Source organism: Ricinus communis, chromosome 8, assembly GCF_019578655.1.
Source record: "Ricinus communis isolate WT05 ecotype wild-type chromosome 8, ASM1957865v1, whole genome shotgun sequence".
NCBI classification, from domain to species: Eukaryota; Viridiplantae; Streptophyta; class Magnoliopsida; order Malpighiales; family Euphorbiaceae; genus Ricinus; species Ricinus communis.
This window is the reverse complement of record NC_063263.1, coordinates 9,610,445-9,638,008: the sequence shown is the minus strand read 5'-3', so window position 1 is coordinate 9,638,008 and position 27,564 is coordinate 9,610,445. Positions and strand designations below refer to the sequence as shown.

General features: G+C 32.4%; 2 protein-coding genes, 1 long non-coding RNA gene, 1 other non-coding gene and 1 pseudogene across 5 annotated transcripts; 3 read left to right on the top strand and 2 right to left on the bottom strand.

Moving 5' to 3' along the window:
- Positions 1-1,991: 1,991 nt before the first annotated feature.
- LOC8277238 (probable disease resistance protein At1g61300) lies at positions 1,992-5,623 on the bottom strand. Of its 2 annotated transcripts, none has more exons than XM_002528127.4 (2): positions 2,954-5,623; positions 1,992-2,391 (listed from the first exon to the last, which is right to left on the bottom strand). In XM_002528127.4, exon 1 carries the CDS (start codon positions 5,621-5,623, stop codon positions 2,978-2,980), a length of 2,646 nt encoding a protein of 881 aa, XP_002528173.2. In that variant the 3' UTR covers positions 1,992-2,391; positions 2,954-2,977. The 2 variants fall into 2 exon arrangements, with proteins under 2 accessions (XP_002528173.2, XP_025014741.2); XM_025158973.2 differs by lacking the exon at positions 1,992-2,391 and adding an exon at positions 2,403-2,826.
- A 50-nt stretch (positions 5,624-5,673) lies between these two features.
- On the top strand, positions 5,674-11,233 carry LOC8277211 (probable disease resistance protein At4g27220). The gene is made up of 4 exons (XM_025158972.2): positions 5,674-5,812; positions 6,903-9,663; positions 9,888-10,799; positions 10,932-11,233. The coding sequence occupies exons 2-4, from the start codon at positions 6,907-6,909 to the stop codon at positions 10,938-10,940; spliced, it is 3,678 nt and encodes a 1,225-aa protein (XP_025014740.2). The 5' UTR covers positions 5,674-5,812; positions 6,903-6,906; the 3' UTR covers positions 10,941-11,233.
- A 6,711-nt stretch (positions 11,234-17,944) lies between these two features.
- Positions 17,945-19,020, top strand: LOC112536303. Its single transcript, XR_003080347.2, has 2 exons — positions 17,945-18,514; positions 18,730-19,020. It is a non-coding gene; the product is annotated as an uncharacterized LOC112536303 (long non-coding RNA).
- Positions 19,021-23,791: 4,771 nt separating this feature from the next.
- On the top strand, positions 23,792-23,898 carry LOC112536314. Its single transcript, XR_003080358.2, has one exon. It is a non-coding gene; the product is annotated as a small nucleolar RNA R71 (small nucleolar RNA).
- A 2,017-nt stretch (positions 23,899-25,915) lies between these two features.
- On the bottom strand, positions 25,916-27,137 carry LOC112536302 (annotated as a pseudogene).
- Positions 27,138-27,564: the final 427 nt, after the last annotated feature.

Genomic DNA, 27,564 nt, shown 5'->3' with positions numbered 1-27,564 from the left:
TTAATTATATTATTATTTATAATCAAAATAATTACGATGGTCGTATAACAAGTGGATAAACGATTAGCTTTCATAAATATATAAAAAATTTATTTAGAATATTATTTTTAATATAATATTAATTCTAAATTTATTTTATTATAATTTAAAAAATAAAAATATTATGTATTAAAAATAAATACACACGTCAAAACAAAAATCTTTAAAATAGTAACAATAAGATAATTACAATAGTCGTATAACATACAACTAAATGACCAATTTTTATAAATATATAAAAATTTACTCAATATAAATTTTTAATATATATTAATTTTATAAATTAATTTTTTATTAATTTAAAATTTTTTTAAAAATAATGAAGAGGCGAGACAAAATTCTCAACATTATATACTTTAAAAATAGAATCATCGCACAATTTAGAAAGAAAATGCACCACATATGTGTTATGGACTCCGGTTAGTATAGAATTATGGACGAGAGTATATATTTTACTGTTAACAAATTTTAATTGGCAAAGATTTAGCCATATTTATTTCGATCAGCTATCATTATCATATTTCTCGTGTTTGATAATATGAATTTAGATTTAATAATTCAAAACGTCATTGTTTAATTATTAAATTGATATCCTCGGATCAATGATATTTTAAATCACAATTTAACGATCAAATATTGAAAGTAGAAGTTGTTAAGCTCTAAACTCACATTATCAAATAAAGACAACATGGTAACAATGGCCCATGAGTGTAAAAAGTGGATGAATCCTTACAAATCTAGATTTTTTAAAGATAATATATTTTTTTTTATCACGACATGCCTCTTTTTATCAAAAAAATAACATATTGAAATTTATTAAATAATAAAATTACATAATATATTATGTATTTATCCCATAAATTTATAATTTATAATTTATGAACATGTTATTTCTCATACAAACCTATAATTTTATCATTGATATTATTATTTTATCGATGAATTCTTATTCACAATCTATTATTCTATTTTTATAATTTATAATCATGTATCCAAAATTATTAATTTTCAATGTTTTATTATTATTAGCAAGGGATGAATAATTAAAATTTAAAATTAGAGAAATAAACGGTAATATAATTTAACATATGAATATCTACTAAATTAATATTTCATAAAAAAATTAAATCGTTAAAAATGTTTCATAAACATATAAAATTTAATTTCTTAATATATAGTATTTGTTTATAAAAAGACCAGTATATTTAAAAAAAAAATTTTAGTATTGTAATTAAAAAACATAAAATACACTGAAAGTATATTAATAAAATAATTGTAATAATATAATAAAAATAAGAGAAAAAATATTAATATTAATGGAAAAATAGACGATAAAAAGAAAAAGACAGGATCGAAGGAGAAAAAAGAAAAAGAAGTCAAAACACGTGATCTGTGCATCGTCTTTGTTATTTTAGTCCTGAATCCGTAGTCTAAAATATAACAATTTGGGATCATCATAGTTTCTGCAAATCATTTCAGAACAGGATCTACAAAATTTTAGAATCAATAGATCCGTGCAAACTTGGAGAGAAATTCAGTTGGGTTGACAGAATGCAAAACTTTCCCAACTGTGTACTTGGCTTGGAACGATAATATCAGTTGGTGGACAAAGATTATCAAAAAGCGGGAGGAGGAAATTATAGCAGTAGTAAGATGCAGATTGAAAGGATTGCAGACATATATAGGCTGGTAAACAACTTAAGCAAACTGAAAAACTCATTTCTCCTAGTTGTTTGATAAAATAAATGAATTAATAGCAGCAATTTTATCTTGATCGGTCTTAAAATATTTAATTATAAAAAAATAAAACTAATACAAATAAAAAAAAGGAAAAAGAGCTATAAATATGATTAAATTTTCTGATTGTTATCACTAATTATTTGCAAGTATTTTAACACATTAGAATGGTGAATTGACTGAAATGGCAAGATTTAACAAATAGATCAAAAGAGTTGATGGAAGTGGGATCAGAAAACTTGTCACCACATTAGGCCATATAACTACTACACGCAGCAATCGTAATACAAATTGGGTAGAAATTGCATTTGACAAATGAATCAAAAGCTATTTACGTTATATGTAAACAATTCTGATGAGAATGATATTTAAATCAAGACATAACGTCAACAATGAGAAACGCCCCAACAGCATTTGGAGTTCATATATCACGTTGAAGAATCTAAAAGAAATTTCTCATACTAGACACTGCAATTGCTTGAAAAGGAACAGAACATGCTATTGCAGCCTTTGAAACTTGAAGTAGCAGATGAACCGGGGACTCAGTAACTCCATTTTAGCAGGTACCTTTTCTTGAATTCATTAGCTGCTTGGGTTCATTCTTCAATCACTTGCCTGATGGAAGTAAACCAAGCTAGTTATCTTGACCACGTCTAGATATTTAAAGTAAGATTTATCATTCATGCAGGCAAATCACAATTATGAAACTTCAGATATTCATGGCGAAAATCATCAAAATGTTTCTGAGTGATTATTTGCGTAGTAATAACAGGTCAAGATAGGCAACCAATAGCGTCAAACAATAATACTAGTGCTAATATTGGTGATAAACATGATTGCAATGTATAGTCATGATCTCCCGATCTACATATATGTGAAGGAATTTAATCTCACTATCATTTTCAAGAATCTCAACAGAGCTGGACTAAGCTCTTTATCACTTTATATGGACATCATAATATTCTGAGGAATAAAGACATATTCTCCTTGTGTTTGTGTAAAAGTGAGCACTATCTACTGTCAATAGAAGACCGTTCATTAGTCGAAAGCCTGAAGTATGCAAAAAAACAAGGAAAAATTTAAGTTTTAGAAAATAAATATGAGACTTTCTACATCTCAGAACAAGGTAAAGAACTTTCATATATGCATGTGCTGGAAATGTTTAAGGTTTATATACCTGAATATCGGAAAGTGATATGCACTAGTAAGCTAACTTGACAAATCTTGAAGAGAAGATCTTCTTCACTTCTTCATCCCATTGCAGCCCATTCCACCAGTTCTCTTTTCCACGTATTTCTTTTAAACTGGTTCTAGCACTGTCGGAATTGAACGGAAGTTTCCTTAAACGCGGGCATTCATATACTGTAATCTTTTCGAGGGAAGGAAAGGACAGGGCTTGCCTGCATATTGTGTGCAGGCTGGATAGATAACTCAAATCTAAACGCTTGAGTTGTGAGAATATCTTCTGGCAGGTTTCATCTTCAGTTTCCACAATATCATCGGCTATTATTTCAACCACGGAATTGCAATCATCTAACTCCAGAGTTTGAAGCATTCGAGCATAAATGAGCCACGTCAAGTTTTTTATTGGACACTTGCGAATGACTACACGACTCAGTTCTTTGAAGCAGCCATATAGACCTTTATCATCAGGTAGAATTTTCAGCTCCTCTAAAGAACATGACCTTATATCAAGCATTTCTAGAGTTCTCATTCTTATCATGGATGAAGAAGAAATATTAAGTTGGTGCAGATCTGAGCAGTCCGCAAGAGTTAAGTTGTTGATGCAGCTTTGTAGCTTGGTGGAGTTCAACAAGTATTCAATGGACTCATATTTGGTTAGGATGATACCCAAGCAAATTAGGCGTTTCAAGCAATCCAACCCTTCCAACAAGGTCTTTTCATTCGAGGGATGACGAATATCCTTGCTGAAAATTTGCAGCGACAAAAGCTGTGATATTACAACCTTTGGTATAAGCATCTCCGTGCCATCTACAAGAAGAGTCTTTAGATTCTTCAATTCCCGAACCTCTAACGGTAGCGCATTTATACCAGTAAATGAAAGATCAAGATGTCGCAAATTAATCAATTTACCCACTTCCACAGGTAACTTTGTCAGGTCCTCATTATGGGACAAGTCTAAGACTTGTAAGGATTTCTGGAAGAATTCACCTGGTAACTCCTTCAAATTTGTTTCCCTGATAATCAGAGTCTTACAGCGTGAAGATCGTATTTCACTGAGGTTCTCAAAAGTGGGACCCCATAATGAAATCCTCTCTGCATTTGCCCATTTTTCAAGATCCAGTGCGGGAATCACGTCTGCATTTTGTGATACCAAAACATTTTCCTCATTTTTTCCTTCTTCGCAGCTTAACCACAAAGCCATGTCACGAATAACATCATGCATTTCAACACAATCATCTGAAACACCACTCTCCAACAGATATGCGCGCTCTAAATTCCCAATAATATCTGCCCCCTTATAACGCGCTTGAAATATGTCAGCAAACTTTTGTATGAAGCTCTCCCCGATCCAGAGGTTAACAAGTTCACGCTTACGAATCTTTTGTTCCTCCGGGAATAGAGAACAATACAAGAAACACTTTCTATAGACATCGCCACTCAAGCTATCGTAGCTAAATTTCAATTTGGGAAAGACATCACCTGCCATACCTGGAAATTGTGATGGATAACTCTGCAATTGTGTTATTGCGTGCCGCCACTCATCAGCATTCTTCTTGCTAGCCATGACTTTTCCGACAGTAATAAGAGCAAGTGGCAAACCTTTACACTCTTCAGCAACATCTTTAGCGAGCCTTTTGATTTCTTCATTAGCATTTGATACATTATCGGAGCTACACTTGAGCAAATCTAAGGCTGACTCGAGTTTTAAGCATTTCATTTCAATTGGCTTTATGCCTCTGCAGACTTTCTTCATCTTAGCCAAGGAATCCTTGGACCTGGCTGTAAATACTAGCTTTGAACCAGGGCTCTTATCTAGCTCAGGAACTCCTGCTTCTGACAGATCTAACTTAGGCCCTACATTATCTATCAGCAGAAGAAACGTTTTGCTTTTTAATTCTGCCCGTATCAAGTTGGCTCTGCTCTTCTTGCTTTTGTTTGTCCATACGTCTTCATGGATATTTAGTGTATCACGGATTTTATTCTGAACATTTTCCAAGATTTGGTTCTCAGAAAAGCTTGTATCCCTGGCCAGCTTAATCCGGAACATCAAATTGAAACTATTCTTTTCAAGGAACTTTTTCTGAATTGTCTTTAAAAGGGCCGTTTTCCCAACGCCCCCCATACCATAAATTCCAACCATTCCCACACTATGGCTCTCAATGTATTCGCAGACTTCTTTGAAGGGCAAATCTAGGCCAAAAGTTTGCATCTCAACTATCTCATCTACCGGAGAAATCTGGGGCTCAACAAAATCAAGATCAAAATCTTTTTTCTCCTCAGTTAGATTTTCAATTTTTGTGATCTCTTCGAGCACCGTCAGACCAAGCTTATAGCTAGAGCAGAAGTTCTTGGGGCAATGACCTCCGAGACATTTTTGCTGTGTTTCTTTATTTCCTTTCTCTAAGATCTTCTTCACGGCTTCTGCCTTCTCTCGTACCCTTTTCTGCCAGCCTTCTACTCGATTTTTATCCTTCAGCTCCCTCCCCCCAGCTCTTCCAATTTCCCTCTCCACATCTCCATAATGCTGCATAAGAGTTTCCAACTTTTGACTTAAGTTCGTGAGGTTATCTCCAAGATCATTGATAACTACTACGTTGTCTGCGGTGCAACCAACAAGGCATGTAAGAATGTCCTTAATCATTGGCCAAGGATCCACGCTCATGGCTGTTAGTGATCTTAAGTACAAACTGAAGTTAACAAAAGCAGAAGAAATTTGGGTACACGTTGCTAATTGCAGGAGAATTTCATGTGAAACTAATTTTGATTTCCACCTGAGGATATTAGAGACAGGAAGAGTGTGGTTACTGTAAGGCGATGGCCGGAGACGGTAAGGAGGAAGACCGAAAAAAGGGTAGGTCGAGCTGTTTTTGTTTTTTCAAAAAAAATTTATAACATGGTATAATTTTCCAACTAAATACATGAGCAACAATGGCATTATTTTACACTTAAGTCTTGCAATGATTGATAGTATTAAATAGGTTTAATGATTTTTACTAATTATTGATTTAATAAGTCTACTTATTCTCTTCTTAATATTACAGTAGCTATCTAGTGCAAAGAAAATAATTAGAATATGAGATTTTTCATTTCTAATAGCAAATACTAATAAATATATATATTTTATTAATAAAAAAAATTTAATAAACATTTATTAATCATTTGTCAATTTTATTATTTGACTAAACAACAATTTTATAATGATAAGTATTTTTTATGACTAACTAATGAGGGCGTCTTTTTTTTTTTTTCCAATAAAGTCTATTTTTTTTTTTCTTTTGTAGATAAGATTTGTTAGTTTAAATGCTATAGCCTCACAACAGAATATAGATATTAAAAAAAGGAAGCTAACAAGTATTGAAATTCTTCAAGATTCATATAATTAGCTGATAAATTAATACGGTAGCCGAATTTGAAAGCTCTACAATTTATAATATTTTTGAGCAATTTGGCGATTAGACTTCGGCAATAGCTTACATCAATATTTTTCTATTTCCTGGCCCTCTTTTCTTCGGGTGTTCTCTCTCCTTGTTATAATATATATATATATATATATATATATATATATATATATATTTCTATTTCCTTTTTTCTTTTGCTTAAAATGTTTTTCTATTTCTTCAGATCTACCATATACAGGCTATTTTTTTCTCCTTCCGTTTTCAGCTTATCTGTCCCCCGTTTCCTGAGTCATCCTTCAGTACTGTTAATCTTCTCACGTTTGTTTCTGTTTTCTCATTTAGCTTTCAATATTGCCTACCTTGCTGCTGCGAAAACCTTTCTCATTTTCCTGTCTAAACCTACTCAGCTCCTTTCGGTCTCAACTATCAAATTTGCTTTTTGTCCTGTGTCTATTTTTCCTACCGCTAGCAATTATAAGAGAGTTACCCTCTTGTTTGTTTTTCCTCTGATCCCAGTTGCAATTTGCTTTTATATTTGACCAGAAAAATGGCTGAGATATTTATAGAACCCGTCACAAGACTCCTTGATTATGCCTTCAATTACAAGAAAAATATTGAAAATCTCAAGTATGAGGTTGAGAAGCTGACAGATGCGAAAGTGAATCTGCAGCATTCAATTGAAGAAGCCGCAAGGAGGGGGGAACATACTGAAGAGTTTGTTCAGAATTGGCTCTCTAATGCACAAAAAGCCAGTGAGGATGCTGAGAGAGTTATTAACGAAGGTGAAGAACTGACAAATAAGAGTTGCTGGATTGGACTGTGTCCAAATTTGAAGAGGCGATACGTGCTTAGCAGGAAAGCGCGAAAGAAGGTTCCTGTTATTGCTGAGCTCCAGAGCGATGGCATATTTGAACGTGTCTCCTATGTAATGTACCCGCCAAAGTTCTCACCATCCTCATTTCCTGATGGTAATTATGCCTTCGAATCAAGACAGTCAATTCTGATGCAAGTCTGGGATGCAATTAAAGATCCTAATGTTAGCATGATTGGGGTGTATGGGATGGGTGGTGTCGGAAAGACCACCCTAGTAAAGGAGGTCAGCCGACGAGCAACAGAAAGCATGCTATTTGATGTTTCAGTTATGGCTACTCTGTCTTATTCACCAGATCTTTTAAAAATTCAAGCAGAGATTGCTGAGCAACTGGGCCTGCAATTTGTAGAAGAGAGTCTCGCAGTTAGAGCGAGAAGGCTACATCAGAGGTTGAAAATGGAGGAAAAGATCCTTGTGGTGCTGGATGACATTTGGGGACGTCTTGATCTGGAGGCCCTGGGGATTCCTTTTGGGAATGATCACCTGGGATGCAAAATTTTACTTGCATCGAGAAGTCTAGATGTACTATCCCATCAGATGGGCGCAGAAAGGAATTTCAGGCTTGAAGTTCTGACGTTAGATGAGTCATGGAGCTTATTTGAGAAAACCATTGGTGGCCTTGGAAATCCTGAATTTGTATACGCAGCAAGAGAAATTGTCCAACATTTAGCAGGTTTGCCTCTTATGATTACCGCAACTGCAAAAGCATTGAAAGGCAAGAACTTGTCTGTTTGGAAAAATGCCTCGAAAGAGATATCTAAAGTTGACGACGGAGTACAGGGAAAGTTATTTTCAGCTCTAGAGTTGTCTTACAATCATTTGGATGATAATGAAGTGCGGTCTCTCTTTTTGCTTTGTGGTTTACTGGGAAAATCTGATATCCGGATCCAAGACTTGCTGAAATATAGCATCGGTCTGGGTTTACTTTACGACACGCGGACGGTGGACTACGCAAGAAGAAGAGTACATGCAATGATCAGTGAGCTCAAAAGCTCTTGCTTGTTGCTGGATGGCGAGATGAATGGGTTTGTGAAAATCCATGATCTCATTCAAGATTTTGCTGTTTCAATCGCCTATAGAGAACAGCAAGTGTTTACCATCAATAATTACATCCGATTGGAGGTATGGCCAGATGAAGATGCACTCAAAAGCTGCACTAGAATTTCTTTGCCTTGCCTTAATGTTGTTAAACTTCCTGAAGTGTTAGAATCCCCAAATTTAGAGTTCCTTTTACTTTCCACAGAAGAGCCTTCTCTGAGAATCCCGGGTTCCTTTTTTCAAGGGATTCCAATACTCAAAGTGCTGGATTTCTGTGGGATGAGTTTTTCGTCCCTACCTCCATCACTTGGTTGCCTAGAACACCTCCGTACTTTGTGTTTGGATCGTTGTTTGTTGCATGACATAGCAATAATTGGAGAACTAAAGAAACTAGAAATTCTCACCTTTGCGCATTCTGATATTGTCGAGCTGCCGAGAGAAATAGGTGAATTGTCTCGGCTAAAGTTATTAGATTTGAGCCATTGTTCCAAACTCAATGTTTTTCCAGCAAACGTCTTATCTAGACTGTGCCTGCTTGAGGAACTGTATATGGCTAATAGCTTCGTTCGGTGGAAGATTGAAGGGTTAATGAATCAAAGTAATGCAAGCCTTGATGAATTGGTACTATTGTCTCATCTGACGAGTTTAGAAATACAGATTCTAGACGCCAGGATATTACCCAGAGATTTGTTCACCAAGAAGTTACAAAGGTACAAGATATTGATTGGAGATGAATGGGACTGGAACGGTCATGATGAAACCTCTAGAGTGCTAAAGCTGAAGCTCAATACCAGTATTCACTCGGAGTATGAGGTTAATCAGTTTCTGGAGGGAACGGATGATCTATCTTTAGCTGATGCGAGGGGAGTAAACAGCATACTGTACAATCTAAACTCGGAAGGCTTTCCACAACTGAAGCGTCTCATTGTCCAGAACTGTCCTGAAATTCATTGCCTCGTCAATGCTTCAGAGTCTGTTCCCACTGTTGCCTTTCCCCTTTTAAAGTCTTTGCTCTTGGAGAATTTAATGAACTTGGAAAAGTTTTGTCACGGAGAACTTGTAGGGGGTTCTTTCAGTGAGTTAAGATCCATAAAAGTCCGATCTTGCAACGAATTGAAGAATCTCCTCTCTTTCTCCATGGTTAGATTCCTTATGCAACTTCAAGAAATGGAGGTAATTGATTGCAGAAACGTGATGGAGATCTTTAAATATGAAGGTGCAGACAGTGATATCGAAGATAAAGCAGCTGCTCTTACTCGACTTCGCTCTCTGACACTGGAACGACTACCAAAGCTCAATAGCTTCTGCTCCATCAAGGAGCCTCTCACAATCGATCCAGGATTGGAGGAAATTGTTTCAGAGAGTGACTATGGTCCTTCAGTGCCGCTTTTCCAGGTAATTATGATATGTTCATTCACATAAGATCATATTTCACATCTCTCTTCTATTGCCTGTATAAAGACTAAATGGTATTTGAACCTTAAAACATCTGAACTAATAAAAGAGAGATACTTTATGTCATCTGAAACATGAGAAAAATGATTCTTTTGTTTGTCAAATTTTTTATGTCAAATAGTTGAACAATACGTATTTTGGACTAAAGAAGTATATGTTGGCAGGTTCCCACGTTAGAGGACTTGATATTGTCCTCGATTCCCTGTGAAACAATATGGCATGGAGAACTTTCCACAGCGTGTTCACACCTAAAAAGCTTAATCGTGGAGAATTGCAGGGATTGGAAGTATTTGTTTACGCTTTCTATGATTAGGAGTTTTATTCGACTTGAGAAACTTGAGATTTGTAATTGCGAGTTCATGGAAGGAATAATACGCACAGAAGAATTTTCAGAAGAAGAGGGAATGATTAAATTGATGTTCCCTCGGCTGAACTTCCTAAAGCTCAAGAATCTGTCTGATGTCTCGAGTTTAAGGATTGGGCATGGTCTAATTGAATGTCCCTCTCTAAGACACTTGGAGCTAAATAGGTTAAATGATTTGAAAAATATATGGAGCCGAGACATCCATTTTGACCCATTTCTTCAGAATGTTGAAATTCTGAAAGTTCAGTTTTGTGAAAATTTGACTAATTTGGCAATGCCATCTGCATCTTTTCAAAATCTGACCTGTCTAGAAGTGCTTCACTGCAGCAAAGTGATAAATTTGGTAACTTCGTCAGTGGCTAAGAGTATGGTGCAACTTGTGACCATGCACATTGAAGATTGTGATATGCTGACTGGAATAGTGGCAGATGAAAAAGATGAGACAGCAGGAGAGATTATCTTCACTAAACTGAAAACTCTAGCACTTGTTAGGTTACAGAACCTCACAAGCTTTTGCTTGCGCGGCAACACCTTCAATTTCCCATCTTTGGAAGAAGTAACTGTGGCAAAATGCCCCAAACTGAGGGTGTTCTCCCCTGGAATCACCATCGCATCAAAACTTGAGAGGGTACTGATAGAATTTCCTTCGGAGGATAAATGGCGCTGGGAGGGCAACCTTAATGCCACAATCGAACAGATGTACTCGGAAATGGTAAATGTTCATCAAAAGTTAATGTTATGATAATGTGTGTGTGTGTGTGTATATATATAGGTATATATATATGCACATACACATGTATATATACATGTATGTATGTTTTGATTTGTATAATTTTCAATGCAGAACATCTGAAGAGATTTAAGGCCATCGTTCATTTTCACAAGCTGGAATAAAGAGGATGTTTGTTTCATAGGGGGTTGGCGATGGACACTCCAATTTGCATACTTTATTTTCCTCTTGAAGGACCTCTTTTATTATTATTATTATTATTATTATTTTATTTTCCCTGTTTTATAAATCTATCCAGTACTATGTCTTGTATTTATTGTTATGTTTCTCAGCACTCGGCAGACAATTTGAAAATGAATGGCTCGTGCAAGACTTTATTATCAGCATTGAATTTCTAATGCGGTTGAACAACATTATTGAATCTCTTTTTATTATTATTATTATTATTATTATTATTTTATTATTATAGTATAAGGATTAAGTTACTCCATATGTGATTGTCACATCAAAATTTTGTTAACATTTTATTCTCATTTCGAAATGAAAAAAAAAAATCGTTATTAAGAATTAGCATAATAATAATAACTGAAAAAGGTAAGAGAGTGGCATGTGTTATAGAGATGTCATATTGGAGGTCACTGTCTTTTTCTCTCTTAATTTTCTAGAAAATCTCTCCAAAATTGTCTATAATTCTCCACATAGTAAAATCGATAATGTACCGGCTTTGTATAAATATAAAAGAAACTAGGCTCTTTTATACGTGCGCGCGCAAGAGGAATGTGCCAAAAAAAGTTGGAGTGCGGATTAATTACTTGTGTGGTGAGTGAGTGAAGTGTGCTGGTATGTGTTATAGCATAAATATTTTATACTAAAATTTTATTTAATATAAAGTAGTTTTTTTATGCAATTAAATCTTCCTCTCCTCTTTTATTTTATAAGTGGTATTAAAGCAGGCGGTTAGCGACCGGCATCCAAGTGCTTCAAGAGCAAGCAATCGTGCACCGTATTACATCAAGGCACCATTAGTTTACAATTTGAAACTATGAAATTTGTTGGTCTAAGACCAAGTTTACTTGATTACTTCAATTCGGTGAGTAGCTTGAGAAAACCTAGTTCTAATAATTATAGCACTTGGTGTACTCGTATGCAATCAAGATTTATGAAAGATTATTGGAGAGTGTGAGATAATACCTCCAACAAGTCAGGATGACCTTAAAAGATGGAAGGTCAAGGAAGGTCAAGGCTGATAAAGCTATGTATGCTTTGTCGATATCTATGGAGGATGATTTATTGCAGCACATCAGGGATGCAAAGACGCCTAAGGAGGCATGGGATACTCTTGCCGAAATATTCGCTCAAATGAATGATGCCAAGCTACAACAACTCAAGAACGAGCTATGATCAATCTCGCAGCGTTATATGATAGTGAGTGAGTACTTTACTAAAATTAAAATTCTATGTCAAAAAATTCAAAATTAGATTCTCAAAATCAAATTACGGAGACAAGAATGAGGAGGATCGTAATTTAAGAGTTACATTCCGAGTTTAATGCACTTGTCACGACAACTCGTGAATAGTCTAAGGAGCCATCTTTAAATGAGTTGGAAAATATATTAGCAAATCAGGAAGCTTTAGACAAATAAAGAAAGAGGAGAAAACCCTCTTCAGCGATAAAAAAGGGTAAGGCTCCTTATGTTGCGAGATCAAGTGGAGGAAAAACAAATAAAAAATGATTGTTAAGACGTCATCAAGGAAGAAGCTAGTAAGCTAAAGAAAGCACTTTATGGATTGAAGCAAGCACCAAGAGATTGATACGAGAAGATAGCATAATTCTTGATCCATAATGATTACATAATAGCACTAGTAGACTCTAATTTATTGGTAAGAGCTCAAATTCAAGTTTATTGACTAAAAAATATAAAATAAAAGCACTAAATTTTATATTTTCTTATAATATTAATTATTCACTAAGTTTATCTCGATTTTTTAGCACAGTTACAAATTAACATTGTTATTTCATTCATTTAATTTAAATATATAGGCCTAAAATCTTTTTAAATCTTAATAACAAAAAATTATCTTAGTACCAAATAAATTAATTTATTAATTTATGATGATATATTGCAAGTATGACATTAATCATGTTTATAAAACAAGTTTTATTAATAATGTGTCTTTTAATAAAATAACAATATATTGTATTAGAAGGGGTCAGATGAAATGTATTTATCAATTGGACAATGAAATATTCAAATATTCAGCTCGGTGAATTGAAACTATTAAATACACATTTATTTGAAAGGTGTTTGGTTCAGAAGTTCGATAGAACTGATAGCTGTTTTTCAATAAACAACTATATTAAAGTGTTTGGTAAAGACTTAAGAAACAGTGGCTGATAATTAATTTAGTCTCAATCAGCTACCGATTGTATCAACTATATTTTAGAGTTTTTTTTTTTATTGGCTAGTAGTTGATTTAATTAATTAATTTATGTGGACACTATTATTCTTATTAGAATTTATTAATGATAACTTACTTTAAGTTGATTTCATATAATCTAATTTTTATATTTTATAATAAAAATTATTATCTTAAAATTATCCTTAATAGTTAAATAATTAAAATTTTTATAATTATGGTATTTGAAATTATAAATTTTTATTAGTAGATTTTAAATTTAAATTTTTACTTTTAAAATAATTTTTATAAATATTTTTAATAATAAATACACTTGAGCTAAAAAAAATTAATTATAATATACTTTATTATTATGAACTATTTCTATCAATTTATATCATTGAATATAATATAATAAAATATATTTAATTATAAATTATACCTTTAATGGTCATTTAACATACTAACAACAATCACTAATAAAATTTTAGCAAATGGTTTAATTTATCAGCTATCAACTACCAGCTATTAGCCACTAGCAACCAATTGCATTGATCAGTTGAACTAAACAAGCCCTTAGTATGTAAGTTTTTATTAGCTTGGCGAATTGAAAATAAACTTCTCTATTATGTAGTTCTTAAATACAAGTATAAAGTAATTATAATGATTCTATTTTTCTTGTATAATTTTAAATTAATTTAGTCGAATTGATTTAAGTAAAAAAAATTAATTATTTAAAAATATAAAATTTATAAATCTTTATTATCCTGTACTGTACCGAACCATCCTATTAGACCCGAATTTCTGTACTGATCTGTCACAAAAAATTAATATGGTTCGGGATGAAACTTTTTATATTACGATGCGGTTCTAGAAATCTAATTTTAAAATCTCTGACATTTGGTACAGTTTTAGAAATTCCTCCAAACCATACTCACTCCTAATTAAAACTCTAAAAAGCCTAACTTGAAAGAAAAAAAATAAAAAAAAAGATTTTTTAAACAAAAATTTCTTTTAAATACTACAAATTAATATTTATTTAGTATGAAACGACCGTAATATCTCTTTATATTTAATTTGAGTTAGTTCTACAAGTATTTTGATTAAATTTTTTAGTATATAATTTAAAAAATATATTATCGTATTCAATATTTAAAATTGACTTTTTAATTAAGTTCTCATCATAGAAATTAATATAATAAAGCCAAAATTATCTAATTTACTTAATAGATATATTCTCTTTTATGTATATAATTGTAATATATCCAGTAATGTAATATAATGGAAGATTTTTAAATGAACTATAGTGAATTCTATTTTTTATTTTATTTTATAAAAAATTAACTCCACACTAAGTGGAGGGAAACTTCAGACTCCATTCCTAAATACAAGAACTTTAACCAATTCTGCTGGACTTAAATTAGAAAATATCTAAAATTATCCGCTTTTCATGGCACAGGGATGAAGATCAAATGAATAATGTTTTAAAAGAAATTTCTTTTAGTTTCAACTTGCTGGACTGCGGTTCTTCCAAGCCACCTTTTCTTTTTGTCTCATCTTGGAGCTGATATCTAATGAAATCGTTTAACTGTTATAAAAGAAAAAAGAAAGTAATTAAAAAAGGAAAGAGAAGAAATAAGAAACATTCATAGTTTATTTTATTCAGTCAACTACCCAAGTCTTTTTTTTAAGTGTGAATGCTTCGCTGGATCAACAGTGACAACCTATGTTAAAGAAATAAATATATTTCATGATTGGACAGCACAGCTAATGCATACTCAGAAAGACAAAAAAAGATACGGTAGATAATTAACTAATGTATTGATTTATTAAGGTTTCTATAAGCCTTTGTTTCCATTATCAATTTATTTATTAGCTATATATTCAAGTACTTATCTAACATGCTAAGTCTAACACATAATTAACTAATCTATTAATTTATTAAGGTTTTTCTAAGTCTTCCATTATCAATTTATTTAATAGAAAGGACTATATATCCAAGTCTTTATCTAACATGCTAAGCCTAACACATAATTAACTAATCTATTGATTTATTAAGGTTTCTCTAAGTCTTCCATTATCCATTTATTTAATAGAGACGACTATATATCCAAGTCTTTATTTAACATGCTAAATCTAACATATAATTAACTAATATATGATCTATTAAGGTTTTTCTAAGCCTTTCAGTATGAATATATTTAATAGAGACGACTATATATTCAAGTCTTTATCTAATAATGCTAAGCCTAACATATAATTAACTAATTTAAGATTTTTTTAAGCCTTCCATCATCAATTTATTTAATAGAGACAACTAGATATCCAAAACTTTATCTAACATCCTCAATCTAACACATAATTAACTAATCCATGATTTATTAAGGTTCTCTGAGCCTTCATTTAGTTTATTTAATACAGACAACAATTTTTGTTTTTGTTAATTTAGTCTTTTTTGGTTGATTTGATTAATTAGATCTCCAAAGAACCATTGCTTTTTACCTTTTAAGTGATATATTCGGAATTCAATTATAAACAATTTTAGAAAAACTAGGAGAATTATTCTTCTAAAGCTTTATTTGTTGCTGCGTTGAAATTTATATTTACGGTAACTAAAAGTATTGAGTAAATCTATTATGAGCAATTGTATTAAATTTTATTCAAATTGCATTGAAATTTAAATTTGTTTATTGTTTGTTTGGTAATACATAGTAGAAAAGTGCTTTTAGTTATTAAAATTTAAAAATAATATTTAAGAATTATAATTATATTCTTTAGTTATATCCTAACTACAATTAAATGCATTATGCTCAAAATCATTTTCATATTAGTCTATGCCATAGATATATTAATATATCTCTATAATAGATACGTCATGATAATTCTTTTTAAGAATAATAATAAACTTTAGAAGAATTAAAAAACAAAAACTAGGACAATAAAATAAAACGACTATGTCATGTCAAGGCTATAAATTTGCGTGTAGGTCAACTAAATTATCTTTTCTTTTTAATTATTCTTTTAGAAAATCATATGTACAGGTAGTAGGAGTAGCTGTTCATAGTCAAAAGATCTAGCAGCATTATTGAATCTCTTTTGTCTCCACTTGCAATTTCTTTTCTTATAAAAACAATATATATATATATATATATATAATACACCTAAAATCTCTTAAACTCCACAGCCGACACAATAAAAAACAAAAATGGTAACCAACAACTCCAAATAATCATAATACAAAATTTAATAAATTTTAATAAAAAAATTCCAATTCTCACTCAAATTCAATTTTTTAAAAAATTTAAAGAAGAATTTATAAACACCCCTCGGACATTTGGCATAACCTATATTTATATTTTTTGTTTTATAATAATATGTATTTTTATTTTTTGTACTAAATGTTTCTATTACGCGTTAATATTGTATAAAATTACTGAAAAGGGCTATGAAATTAATTTAATTTTATTTTTTTTATTAGTTTTTAAATATAGAATTTTACATTGAAGAAAATAAAATACTGTATTTTTTTATAATTTAAATAATTTTTTTATTTTATTATAAAATAAATTTCAGTTTAATATAAACTCACACAATGATAAAAATATCATTTTAAGTTAGTATAATGTGATACTTTTCTTGACCAAGTTAAAATTCATTAAATTAATAGACTACTAACATAAGGACTCTTACAATAAACGGCATACAAAAAAGAGAGAAAAATATATATCTTCAAAAATTAGAGAATATAAATGCATAATATTATCTCCAACCTCAGAAGTATTTGTAATTATCCAAAATTTAAATCAAAATAAAACTGGTACCATCAAATTCCGAATCAAAATCCAAACTCTGTATAGATTTTAAGAGCCTATGGATAGACATTTGAGAATATAAAATACAAATTAATAATATATATTCTAATAGTAAAATAATAAAACATTAGAAAAGAAAGAGAGATAAAAAATAATATTCAAGCCATCATCACAATTATTAAAAAAATTATAAATAGATTCACATATCTAATTTGATTTACAATTATATAAAACATTATAAATAAATTCATATATCTAATTTGATATTCAATTTTCAAGGTGTAGAGAATTTTATTTTAAAACATCAATATTTTTGGAGGAGAGTGTTATAAATCTTTTAATATGAATATATATTAGAAATAATTTTATAATTAGTTTAAAAATTTCAGCCTTTCAATTCTTTTCTAAAAATCACAACGTATTTTTTTTAATAAAAATAATCGGTCTATTTAATTGTGAAAAACTGAAAATTTTTCTTAGAAAATTCTCCTGAGAAAATATAAATTTGATATTTAGTTAAAATAATTTTTTAAACTGAGATATAGAAAAATGTATTTTAGATCTCCATATTTATACTTGAGTAGAAAATATGATTTTGATGTTTTTATTTAGAAAGTACGGAATCATATAGTTTTATTATTTTTTTATTATGTTTATTCAAACTAATATATATTAGCTTTTATCTTAACTTTTTAATTTTTTTATTTTCTAAATGAGAAATAAAAAATTTTCTTCAAGACTAAACAACCCTATAAAAACTAGTTTAAGAGTCTGATTCTTGTGAAAATTTATTTTAAGATAAATAATCAAACATTGTGTATCTAAATATGTTTTTAATGCCAAACGCACAATAAGTCTTTGTCTAATTTGATTACTTGTTACATCCAATTTTCTTTTGTAGTGTGATTAATCTCTAAAACTCCAATGAGCCTAAATTGAAAATAAAGAAAAACAATTTTTTTTTTTGTTTTTTCCAAAGATTTCAATTCATTATTTATTGAGAAGATAGCCACAATTTGTTTTTTACTTGGCCGCATCTTCGATGCACAAAATTTGATTCGAGTGAGTTTTATATCATTTTTGTTAAAATTTTATACATAATTTAAAAATATATTCCCTTATTCGTTGTTTAAAAGTTTATTTTTTAATAAAACCCTTTCAATATAAAAGTTAACAAATTTTAATCGATAGAGTAAAGTCATTCATTCTTTTTTTCGTCCTGGTGCAATCACTTATTAATAAATTAATATTAATAATTTATTAATGAATGCTAGGTGGGTAAGAACTGAAATAAAAAATGATGGAATGTTTAATAGTTTTCTTAAAAAGCAGATGCTACAAACTCAGTTTCAGTTGGTGAAAGTGTTACTATTTGCTGCTTTTTCGAAGACCATGATATTGCACATGAATTCAGCATGAAAACATGGCCAGAAGTGCTATTGCGATCATCTATGTCACCTGCATAATCACTATCTGTATAGCCAACAAGTTCAGTTCCATCTCCTTGTCCATTGCTTTCCTCCATTTCATTTCTTTGATAGCCTCATCATATGTAATTGGATCACTATCTAGAAATAGTGCAAAATATGCAATATCATCATTAGAACTGAAATAACTCACATTATAATCTATCATACATGCTGGCCTCTTTCTTGTATTTGCATCCCTCAAACTGTAACCTCCTTCTAATCATTGAATTTCAGGTTGAGTGGATGACTGCTCTTGAATCTCAACTTGAGGTGATGGCTGCTCTTGTATTGGAGGTGGAGGTGGAGTTGATGACCGATCTACTTCTTTCTCCCCTTCTAGAATCTCAGCAATATCAAGTATTGGATTTCAAACTGAATTGCCATCAGTTCAATTCCATTTGGAATCTTCAATAAAAACTATATCTCTACTTATCACTACCTTTTTTGTCATGGGATTAAATGATTTGTAAGTTTTCAGAGTTTCACTTACTCCAAGAAATATACATTTCTCACTCTTGTCATCAAGTTTTGCTATACTTTCATCGGTATTTATGGGCATATGCAATGCACCCAAACACCCGAAAGTATTCAACTAAAGGTTTTTTACCACTCCATGCATCTTAAGGAGTCATATTATTTACTGCAAATGTTGGACTTCTATTTAACACATGAATGGACCATGATACTGCTTCTGGCCAAAATTGCTTTGGAACTCCACTAGTAGCTAGCAAGCTTCGAACCATGTTGAGAATTGTTCTATTCTTTCTTTCACATACACCATTTTGTTGTGGTGTATATGAAGTAGTCATCTACCTCCTTATAACATTTGAATCACAATAAGCATTAAATTCTTTAGAACAAAACTCTCCTCCGCGATCTGTTCTAAGAATTATTCCTATCAACCTCATTTTCGACTAGAGCCCTGAAACTCTTGAATACTTGAAAAGCTACAGATTTTTCCTACAAAAAATACATCCATGTTTTTCGGCTGAAATCATCTATAAAAGATATAAAATACCTTCTACTACAATTCGAGATTGGATTGATAAGTCCATATAAATCTGAGTGTATTATTTCAAGTACAGTCTGAGCTCTTTCTGCTTTCCCACTGGGAAATGTATCTCTTTGATGCTTTCCAATAATGCAATCTTCATATGTTTTTAATGGAGGATTAATTGATGGTAGGCCAGTAACCATCTGCCTTTGATGAAGTGTTTTTAACCCAGTAAAATTCAAATGCCCATATATGAGATGCCCCCTCTATGCTAAATCATCTTCTTTAACAATCAAACAAGCTGGTGGTACAATTATAATCTTCAAAGGAAATAATTTATTTATTGTCATTTTGATTATAACGATAGAACCCCTCTTTGGATCATACACCTCGCATTCTCCTTTAAAAATAGTGATTTTATATCCTTTGTCCTGTAACTGGCTAACACCCAAGAAACTTGTTTTCAAATCAGAAATATAAAACACAGTTGAAATAGTTTCAATAAAATCATTTCGAGTCCTAATTTGAATATCTCCTTTTTCCATCACATTAATAGTTGATTTATCCCCGAAACTTACAACTGCATGAAATTTTTCATCTAAAGAAAAGAAAGATGACTTACATCCACTCATGTGGTTGCTACAACCTGTATCAACATACCAAGTTTCTTGGTCAGGCTCCTCTAATGCATGAAAGGCCATTAGCAATGTTTCTTTCTCCTTTTTCTCAGCGTAATGAGATTTTTCTCCCTTTTCTCCTTTCTCCTTTGCTAGCTTTGTGTAACATTCGTTTTTGTGCCATAATATCCACATCTATAACATTCAATATTGGTTTTGTCATGATGCCTTCTTTCTTTTGGTTGTGAGTCATCATCTTTCTTGAATCCATATGAGGTGTTGCTGCCATCTCTGTTTTCTCCATTGTGATGGCCTCTTCCGCCTCTTTCATGACCTCATCCACGACCTCTTCCTCTTGTGTTTGAGGATTCAGTAAAGGCTTTGAGAGTTATTTGTTCCTCCATGTCACTTGTTCGATTAAGTTTCTGTTCATGGACAAGCAAAGAACTTTGAAGCTCATCAATAGACATAAGATCAACATCTTTGGACTCTTCAATTGAGCAGACAATGTAATTCCACTATTGATCTTAGAATCTTCTCAACTATTTTAACATCTTCCATGGCTGCACCATGAAAATGCATTTTGTTTGCAATTCCCATTATTCTCCTAAAAAAATTTGTAACTGACTCTCCTGACTTCATTTGAAGAGTCTCAAAATCTCTTGTTAAGGCTTGAAGTTGGGCTCGCTTAACCCTTGCTGAACCTGAATACTTATTCTTCATTGAATCCCAAATATGCTTGGAAGTATCCTTGTGGAGAATAGCCTCCAAAATTGAACGATCTATAGCTTGAAACAAATAGTTTTTTGCCTTCAAATCTTTGAGCTTTCGCTCTGCCAAACTCGAATTGAACTTCTTTTTGCAGTAAATTAGTCAATGGCAAAGCGATCTTGGAAAAATCCTTGATAAATCTGTGATAAAATCCTGCATGTCCTAGAAAAGAACGCACTTCCCTAACATTGCTAGGGTATGGTAAGTTTGCAATTACGTCTACTTTTGCCTTATCAACTTCTATACCCTTAGAGGAGACCACATGCCCTAATACAATGCCTTGGGTGACCATAAAATGACATTTCTCATAATTTAAAACCAAGTTTATTTCTATACATCTCCTTAAAACTTTTGTTAAATTTTCTAAGCATTCATCAAATGAATCCCCATACACAGTAAAGTCATCCATAAACACTTCAATACATTTCTCAATATATTCAGAAAAAATACTCATCATGCATCTTTGAAACGTACCTGGAGCATTACAGAGGTCAAAAGGCATTCGCCTATAAGCATAGGTTCCGAAAGGACAAGTGAATGTTGTTTTTTCTTGATCTTCCTGTGCGATAGGAATTTGATAGAATCCTGAAAAGCTATCAAGGAAACAGAAGAAAGATTTTCCCGCTAATCGTTCTAACATTTGATCTATGAAAGGTAGGGGAAATGATCTTTTCTAGTTACTTGATTAAGCTTCCTAAAATCTATACACATTCTCCAACCATTTTGCACACGCATTGGTACAAGTTCATTGTCTGAATTCCTTACCACAGTCATTCCAGTTTTCTTAGGGACAACATGAATTGGACTTACCCATTTACTGTCTGAGATTGGGTAGATTATACCTGCATCTAATAGCTTGAGTATCTCTTTCATGACAACTTCTTTCATGGCTGGGTTTAGTCTCCTTTGTGGTTCCCTTAATGGTTTAGCATCATCCTCTAGCAAAATCCTGTGCATGCAAATTGATGGACTAATGCCTTTTATGTCAGCCAACGTCCAACCAATTGCAACCTTGTATTCCTTCAAAGCTTCAATCAATCTTCTTTCCTGTTTCATTGTTAGTCCTTTTGAGATGATAACAGGCAATGTTTCCTTGTCACCTAAATACACGTATTTTAGGTGATCTGGTAAGGCTTTCAGCTCTAGTTTTGGTGCTTGCACAATTGAAGGTAACATTTTGTCATTAGTATTAGATATCTCAGCATTGAGATTTGTGGGTTCAGATATTGTTGCTGAGAATAGTTCTTCTTCACCAATCTCATAATCATTTCCTTCAAAATTGGAATTTTCATCTAATTCCTGTTCGTCACCAACACTTTCTTCTGCAAAAACTTCCTGCATAATTGGATCAATTACATTAATATGGCAAAGAGAATGTACATCATTAGGGTATTTAATTGCATCAAAAATATTAAATTTAACAATCTCTCCATCAAACTCTACGGAGAGAGTACCCTCATCTACATTGATCTTTGTTTTGGCAGTTTTTATGAATGGTCGTCCTAACAAAATCGAAGCTGATTTTGATGAAGAATTACCATCCATTTCCAAAATGTAAAAGTTGACGGGAAATATGAGCTCATTAACCTGCACCAAAACATCTTCAACAACTCCAAGGGGATGAATAAAAGAACGATCAGCTAATTAAATCACTACACCAATTTTTTGCAAGTCATTTAGTTTTAAATCTTGATAAATAGAAAATGGCATGACATTAATGGAAGCTCCCAAATCTAACATAGCACGCTCAATTTTCGTATTACTAATAACACAAGGTAATAAAAACATACCTGGATCTTTGTATTTTTCTGGCATATTCTTTTGCAAGATTGCTGACACATTCCTACTTACCACTACTTTCTCCTTTTCCTTCATTCTTTTTTTGTTGGTGCACAATTCCTTTAAGAACTTGGCATATTTAGGGATTTGTTTGATAGCATCCAATAGTGGGATATTTATCTCCACCTTCCTAAATGTATCCAAGATCTCCTTTCCTTGCTCATATTCTTTTGGTTTTGCTAATCTGCTAGGAAAAGGAGGCATTGGAGTGTGAGATGAAAGAGATAGGGGATGATCAAATTTTACCCTCCGTGATGTCTTGGAAGAAGCTTCTTCTTCATTTTTCTTGCTAAGTTCACTTTCCTTGAGTGGAATCGAGCCTGAAGGAATCTCCTTTCCACTTCTTAGAGAAATTGCACTAACGTTCTCCTTTGGATTTATTTCTGGTTGTGAAGGTAATTTTCCAGAATTTTGGGCCTCCAATTTACTAATTGACGTAGCAAATTGAGTTATTTGATTGCCTAAATTCTGAATGCTTGACCTTGTTTCCTATTGAAATTGAAGATTATTGTTAGCAAGATTTTTAACAATATCTTCCAAGGACATGCCTGAATTAGAAGCTTGAGGTTGTCTATTGAAATTCTGGGAAGGATACTTTTATTGTCCTCCTTGGTTCCCATAGCTCAAATTCGGGTGATCTCTCCATCCAGGATTGTAATGATTAGAAAAGGGGTCATACTTCCTTCGAGATTGACCAGTAAATCCGCCTAGAGCGTTAGCTTCTTGCATGAAGTCTTGTTGCAATGTTGGACACATATCGGTGGGATGTCCTTGCAACGAACATATTCCACAGACTTTTGTCATTTGTAATTGCCCTACAGCCATTTGATGAACCAAAGCAGTTAAATCAGAAATTTGATTTTCAAGATTTTTAGTGCTTACCTCATTAAATCGCCTTGTAGCTCCATCAGCCCTTGTACCAAATTGCTAAGAATTTTCGGCCATGTTTGAAATTAATTGCTTGGCTTCTTCAGGCGTCTTATCTACCAAAGCTCCACCACTTACTACATCAATCATGTTCCTATCCATTGGCAATAATCCTTCATAGAAATATTAGATTAGGAGTTGCGGAGAGATTTGATGATGTGGGCATTTAGCACACAATTGCTTGAACCTTTCCCAATACTCATACAACATTTCTCCAGTGAACTGTGTTATGCCACAAATTTCTTTTCTGATGTTGGAAGCTCTTGTTGCAGGGAAAAATTTGTCTAAGAACAATCTTTTCATCTCGTTCCATGTTGTTATTGAACCGGAAGGTAGATAATAGAGCCAATCCTTTGCTTTATCCTTCAAAGAAAAGGGAAAAGCTCTAAGATTTATTTGCTCTTCGGTCACACCATGTGGTTTCATTCCGGAGCATACAATATGGAATTCTTTCAAGTGTTTATGAGGATCTTCACCTGCACATCCACGAAAAGAAGGGAGTAAGTGAATTAAACCAGATTTTAATTCAAAATCAACTGCAATATTAGGAAATGTAATGCATAAAGATTGTTGATTTAAATCCGGTACAGCTAGCTCTTTGAGAGTTCTGTTCGCCATGTTTTCTGTAACTTCTTGAAAGATAGACGTGTCACCAATAGCCAAATCTATCTCCAACTCCTCTATAAGACAACTTTTTCTTTGCTTAGTCTCCTTTCTTAATCGACGCGCTGTATTCTCAATTTCAGGATTAAACTGCAAATCAATATCTTGAGAAGAATGAGTCATAAACAAATGATTTAAACAATGAGAAACTAAAATAGGCTCCCCGGCAACGGCGCCAAATTTGAACGGGTTGTCGAAGCCCTTCAAAATAAATTACTGATTTTCCTAAACTAACTTGTAGAAATAGTGAAACCAGGTCGAATCCCAAGGGAACCAATGTGGATAGCTTCTCAAAGTAAAATAAAAAGGGAAATTTTGAATGTTTGGAGCAAAATTATAAATAAGCAGAAAATAATGAAGGTTGAATATTAAAGTAAATAAAAATCAATCTTAATAAATTTCCAATTCAAGAGTGCTAATTCTATCCAATTGTAATCATGGTTATATGCTAAAATATCAATTCTTCTATTCAGGTACTTAGTCTACTTATTCAGAAAAGCCGCAATAAGTGTAATTCTCCTAATACAATTGACTCAAACCCAACATCCAAATCAAGACTTATCATTAGTCAACTGGGCATGATAGCGTTCCATATCAACTTAATGATAGCATTAAGAATAATGAAAATGACTAAACCAACATTAATTTAATTGAGATAACTGCAATTGAAATAACCTTATTCCTTTATTTTCCTAGAGCCTATCATACAAGCAATGTAATTCGAATAAGCCGTAATCATACACACATGAGCCAGCTCCTTGCTACTTGTGTCAATTGTTCATGACAATTACGGATCACAAACTCAAAGTTTAGCAATAGAAAAATCAATATCAAAGTTGAGTCGTCAGTTCAATCAATATCAATAATTCATAAATAATAAGAACAAGAAATAAAGAATACTTGAATTAAAGAAGAATTCTGTTAAGCACAAGCCTCACAAAATCACAATTGGTTATTCACTCTTGAATTAGAAACTAAAAACTTAGCCACTCATGGTGGAGTAAAAATTCACAAGAATTGTAGAGAGTAGAAGAAGAATAAGAATATGAATGTTTAAAGGTACTTCCAGCCGTCCTTATATAGGAAGTAAAACCCTAAACCCTAATAGAATCCTTATAAAAAAAGAAATAAGCTTCCTATTTAATCTTATCCCTACAAGAAAGGGTAAGATTAAAAGTGATCTAAATAAATTAAAACCCTAAATACATGGAAGAAAGTTCTATTAATCCAACACTTCTAAAAATAGAGGAGATTAACTAGGGATAGGTCCACCACAATGAAAACTCTGAAAATTTCGAAGCTCTCCTTCGCATCTTTTAGCGACTCATGGGAGGTCACGCCTTGTTGATGAGTCTTCGCATGATTCGTGGAGCTTATGGGCTGTAAGGCGTCAGAAGATCACTGTCAACAAGGCGTGGTCTGTGCAGTTTTCTGCACTTTCTCCAAAAGACTTGGTTTCTGATAAATGATGACTTAAAACATGTCTTTAGGCTGAATTTTGCTCCATCCTTGATATTTCATTACCTAAGTCAGAATAAACAAAATTTCCACAATTAAGTACATTATTCAACCAAATCGCAAGGGAATTAAATACAATAAATATAACTATTTATGACCTATCAATCATCCCAAACGGCTTAAACATGGCGGCGCAGAGAGGTCCTTTCTTGCCACATGCTCACGCATAAACTACACTTCGAATAATTACCGCAAAAACTGCCTGCAGAATTTAGCAGAACATCAGGTTTAGGTTATATTACAATATGAAAAATGAACCCAACAGTATATATTATTCTTAATACAACCCTCTCTTTTATATGCTTACGGAGCACACAATAGCTATCAACGCGACATCAGGCTTTAGTGTCCAAGCATTTAGATCTTCCTCTGCAATTTGAGCGACAATAGCGGATAAAAATTGTTGCAAAGATGCAAGCTATGCATGTTACCATGAACTCTGCAGGGTAGTCCTTTAGAATCCAAGTCTGCAAATATTTTAAGCAAAAGCTCCATGTTAATAAAGTTTGTAGCAAGTGTTACCCTTACACATATTAGCACCGAATCTGACAAGGTACCTGCACCACTAATAATAGTGCTGAGATCAATGCACTAGCCGCACATAACATTCCTCCAACTACCCAGTTCGATGAGGTTCAGTGAGCTACTTTCTGATGGAAGACTTCTGATCGGCTTGTATAAGGTCACAATTAAGGCTCTTGCAACTGATACTATGATGAAAATAGACTTGACTCGCCTTGGCTACTTAGTAATCTGCACTCTAGCTTTTCCATCCTGAAGTTATCAAATGATTAATTCAAAATAACATTATTTTAAATGGAAAAATTAGCAAGTTAACAGAAAATTATATGAAATGAAGGTAGATTTGGTACTTCGGGAATTTTTAGTTATTAAATAATTATCCATATAATAATTTAGTTAACCTATCTAAAAAAAAAAGAAACATGAACAATATATATTGCCAATAATCTATGGTTGTGGACAAAAAAGTCAATTCAAGGACCCTCGTAGAAATTAACAGAAACATCTTCACCTGATAATTATTTATTTATTAGAATAGGTCAACCAAACATAATCATATCAATTCCTAATTCAAGTAAGCTGGACTAGCACTAATGTTCATCTTAATCACACAGATCGTATTGACAAAATTTCCCAGTAATTTCAGTAGAAATGAATTCACAATTTCGTAGAAAATAAGAAGCTGAGGTGAAGAAGCACTTGGAGATCACAGCTATCGGGAAAGTGAAGGCTGGTGTAAAATCAGTCATGGCCGCATACAGAGTTGGAGAACTATAATTTACCCCAGCGTTCAAAGTATTTTATTTTTTATTTTTTATATGCATATATCTGGAGTTAATCTATAGAAGATAGAACTTTTACAGGTGACAGAATACTTATTCAAGAGTTTTAGGGCAGCTGTATATCCAAAGTTTTAAACTGAAAAATTTAGTTAAGCTAAAAAAAATAATTATCATTTCATTTATGCGCTCTTGGATAGTGTTTAAAATATTATGAAATAAACAACAAAATGTCGTTGACATAAAGAAAAGTACCCAAAATGTCGTTGTTACTAAACTGTTTCAATTGAAACTAAAAGCAAAGAAGGAAAAACCTGAGAAGAGCGTGAAGGAAGTTTATTCAGAAGGTGATAGAGACTGTAAGCTGAGGGCAAGATCTTTCCATGAAATTAAACATGCATGCGTACAGTACATTAATTTAAGAGAAAATAATGTGAAT

Coding starts and splice junctions, on each gene's coding strand:
- LOC8277238 (XM_002528127.4), bottom strand. CDS start 5,623: ATGAGCGTGGATCCTTGGCCAATGATTAAGGACATTCTTACATGCCTT.
- LOC8277211 (XM_025158972.2), top strand. CDS start 6,907: ATGGCTGAGATATTTATAGAACCCGTCACAAGACTCCTTGATTATGCC. Junction 9,664..9,887: donor CTTCAGTGCCGCTTTTCCAG/GTAATTATGATA, acceptor ATATGTTGGCAG/GTTCCCACGTTAGAGGACTT.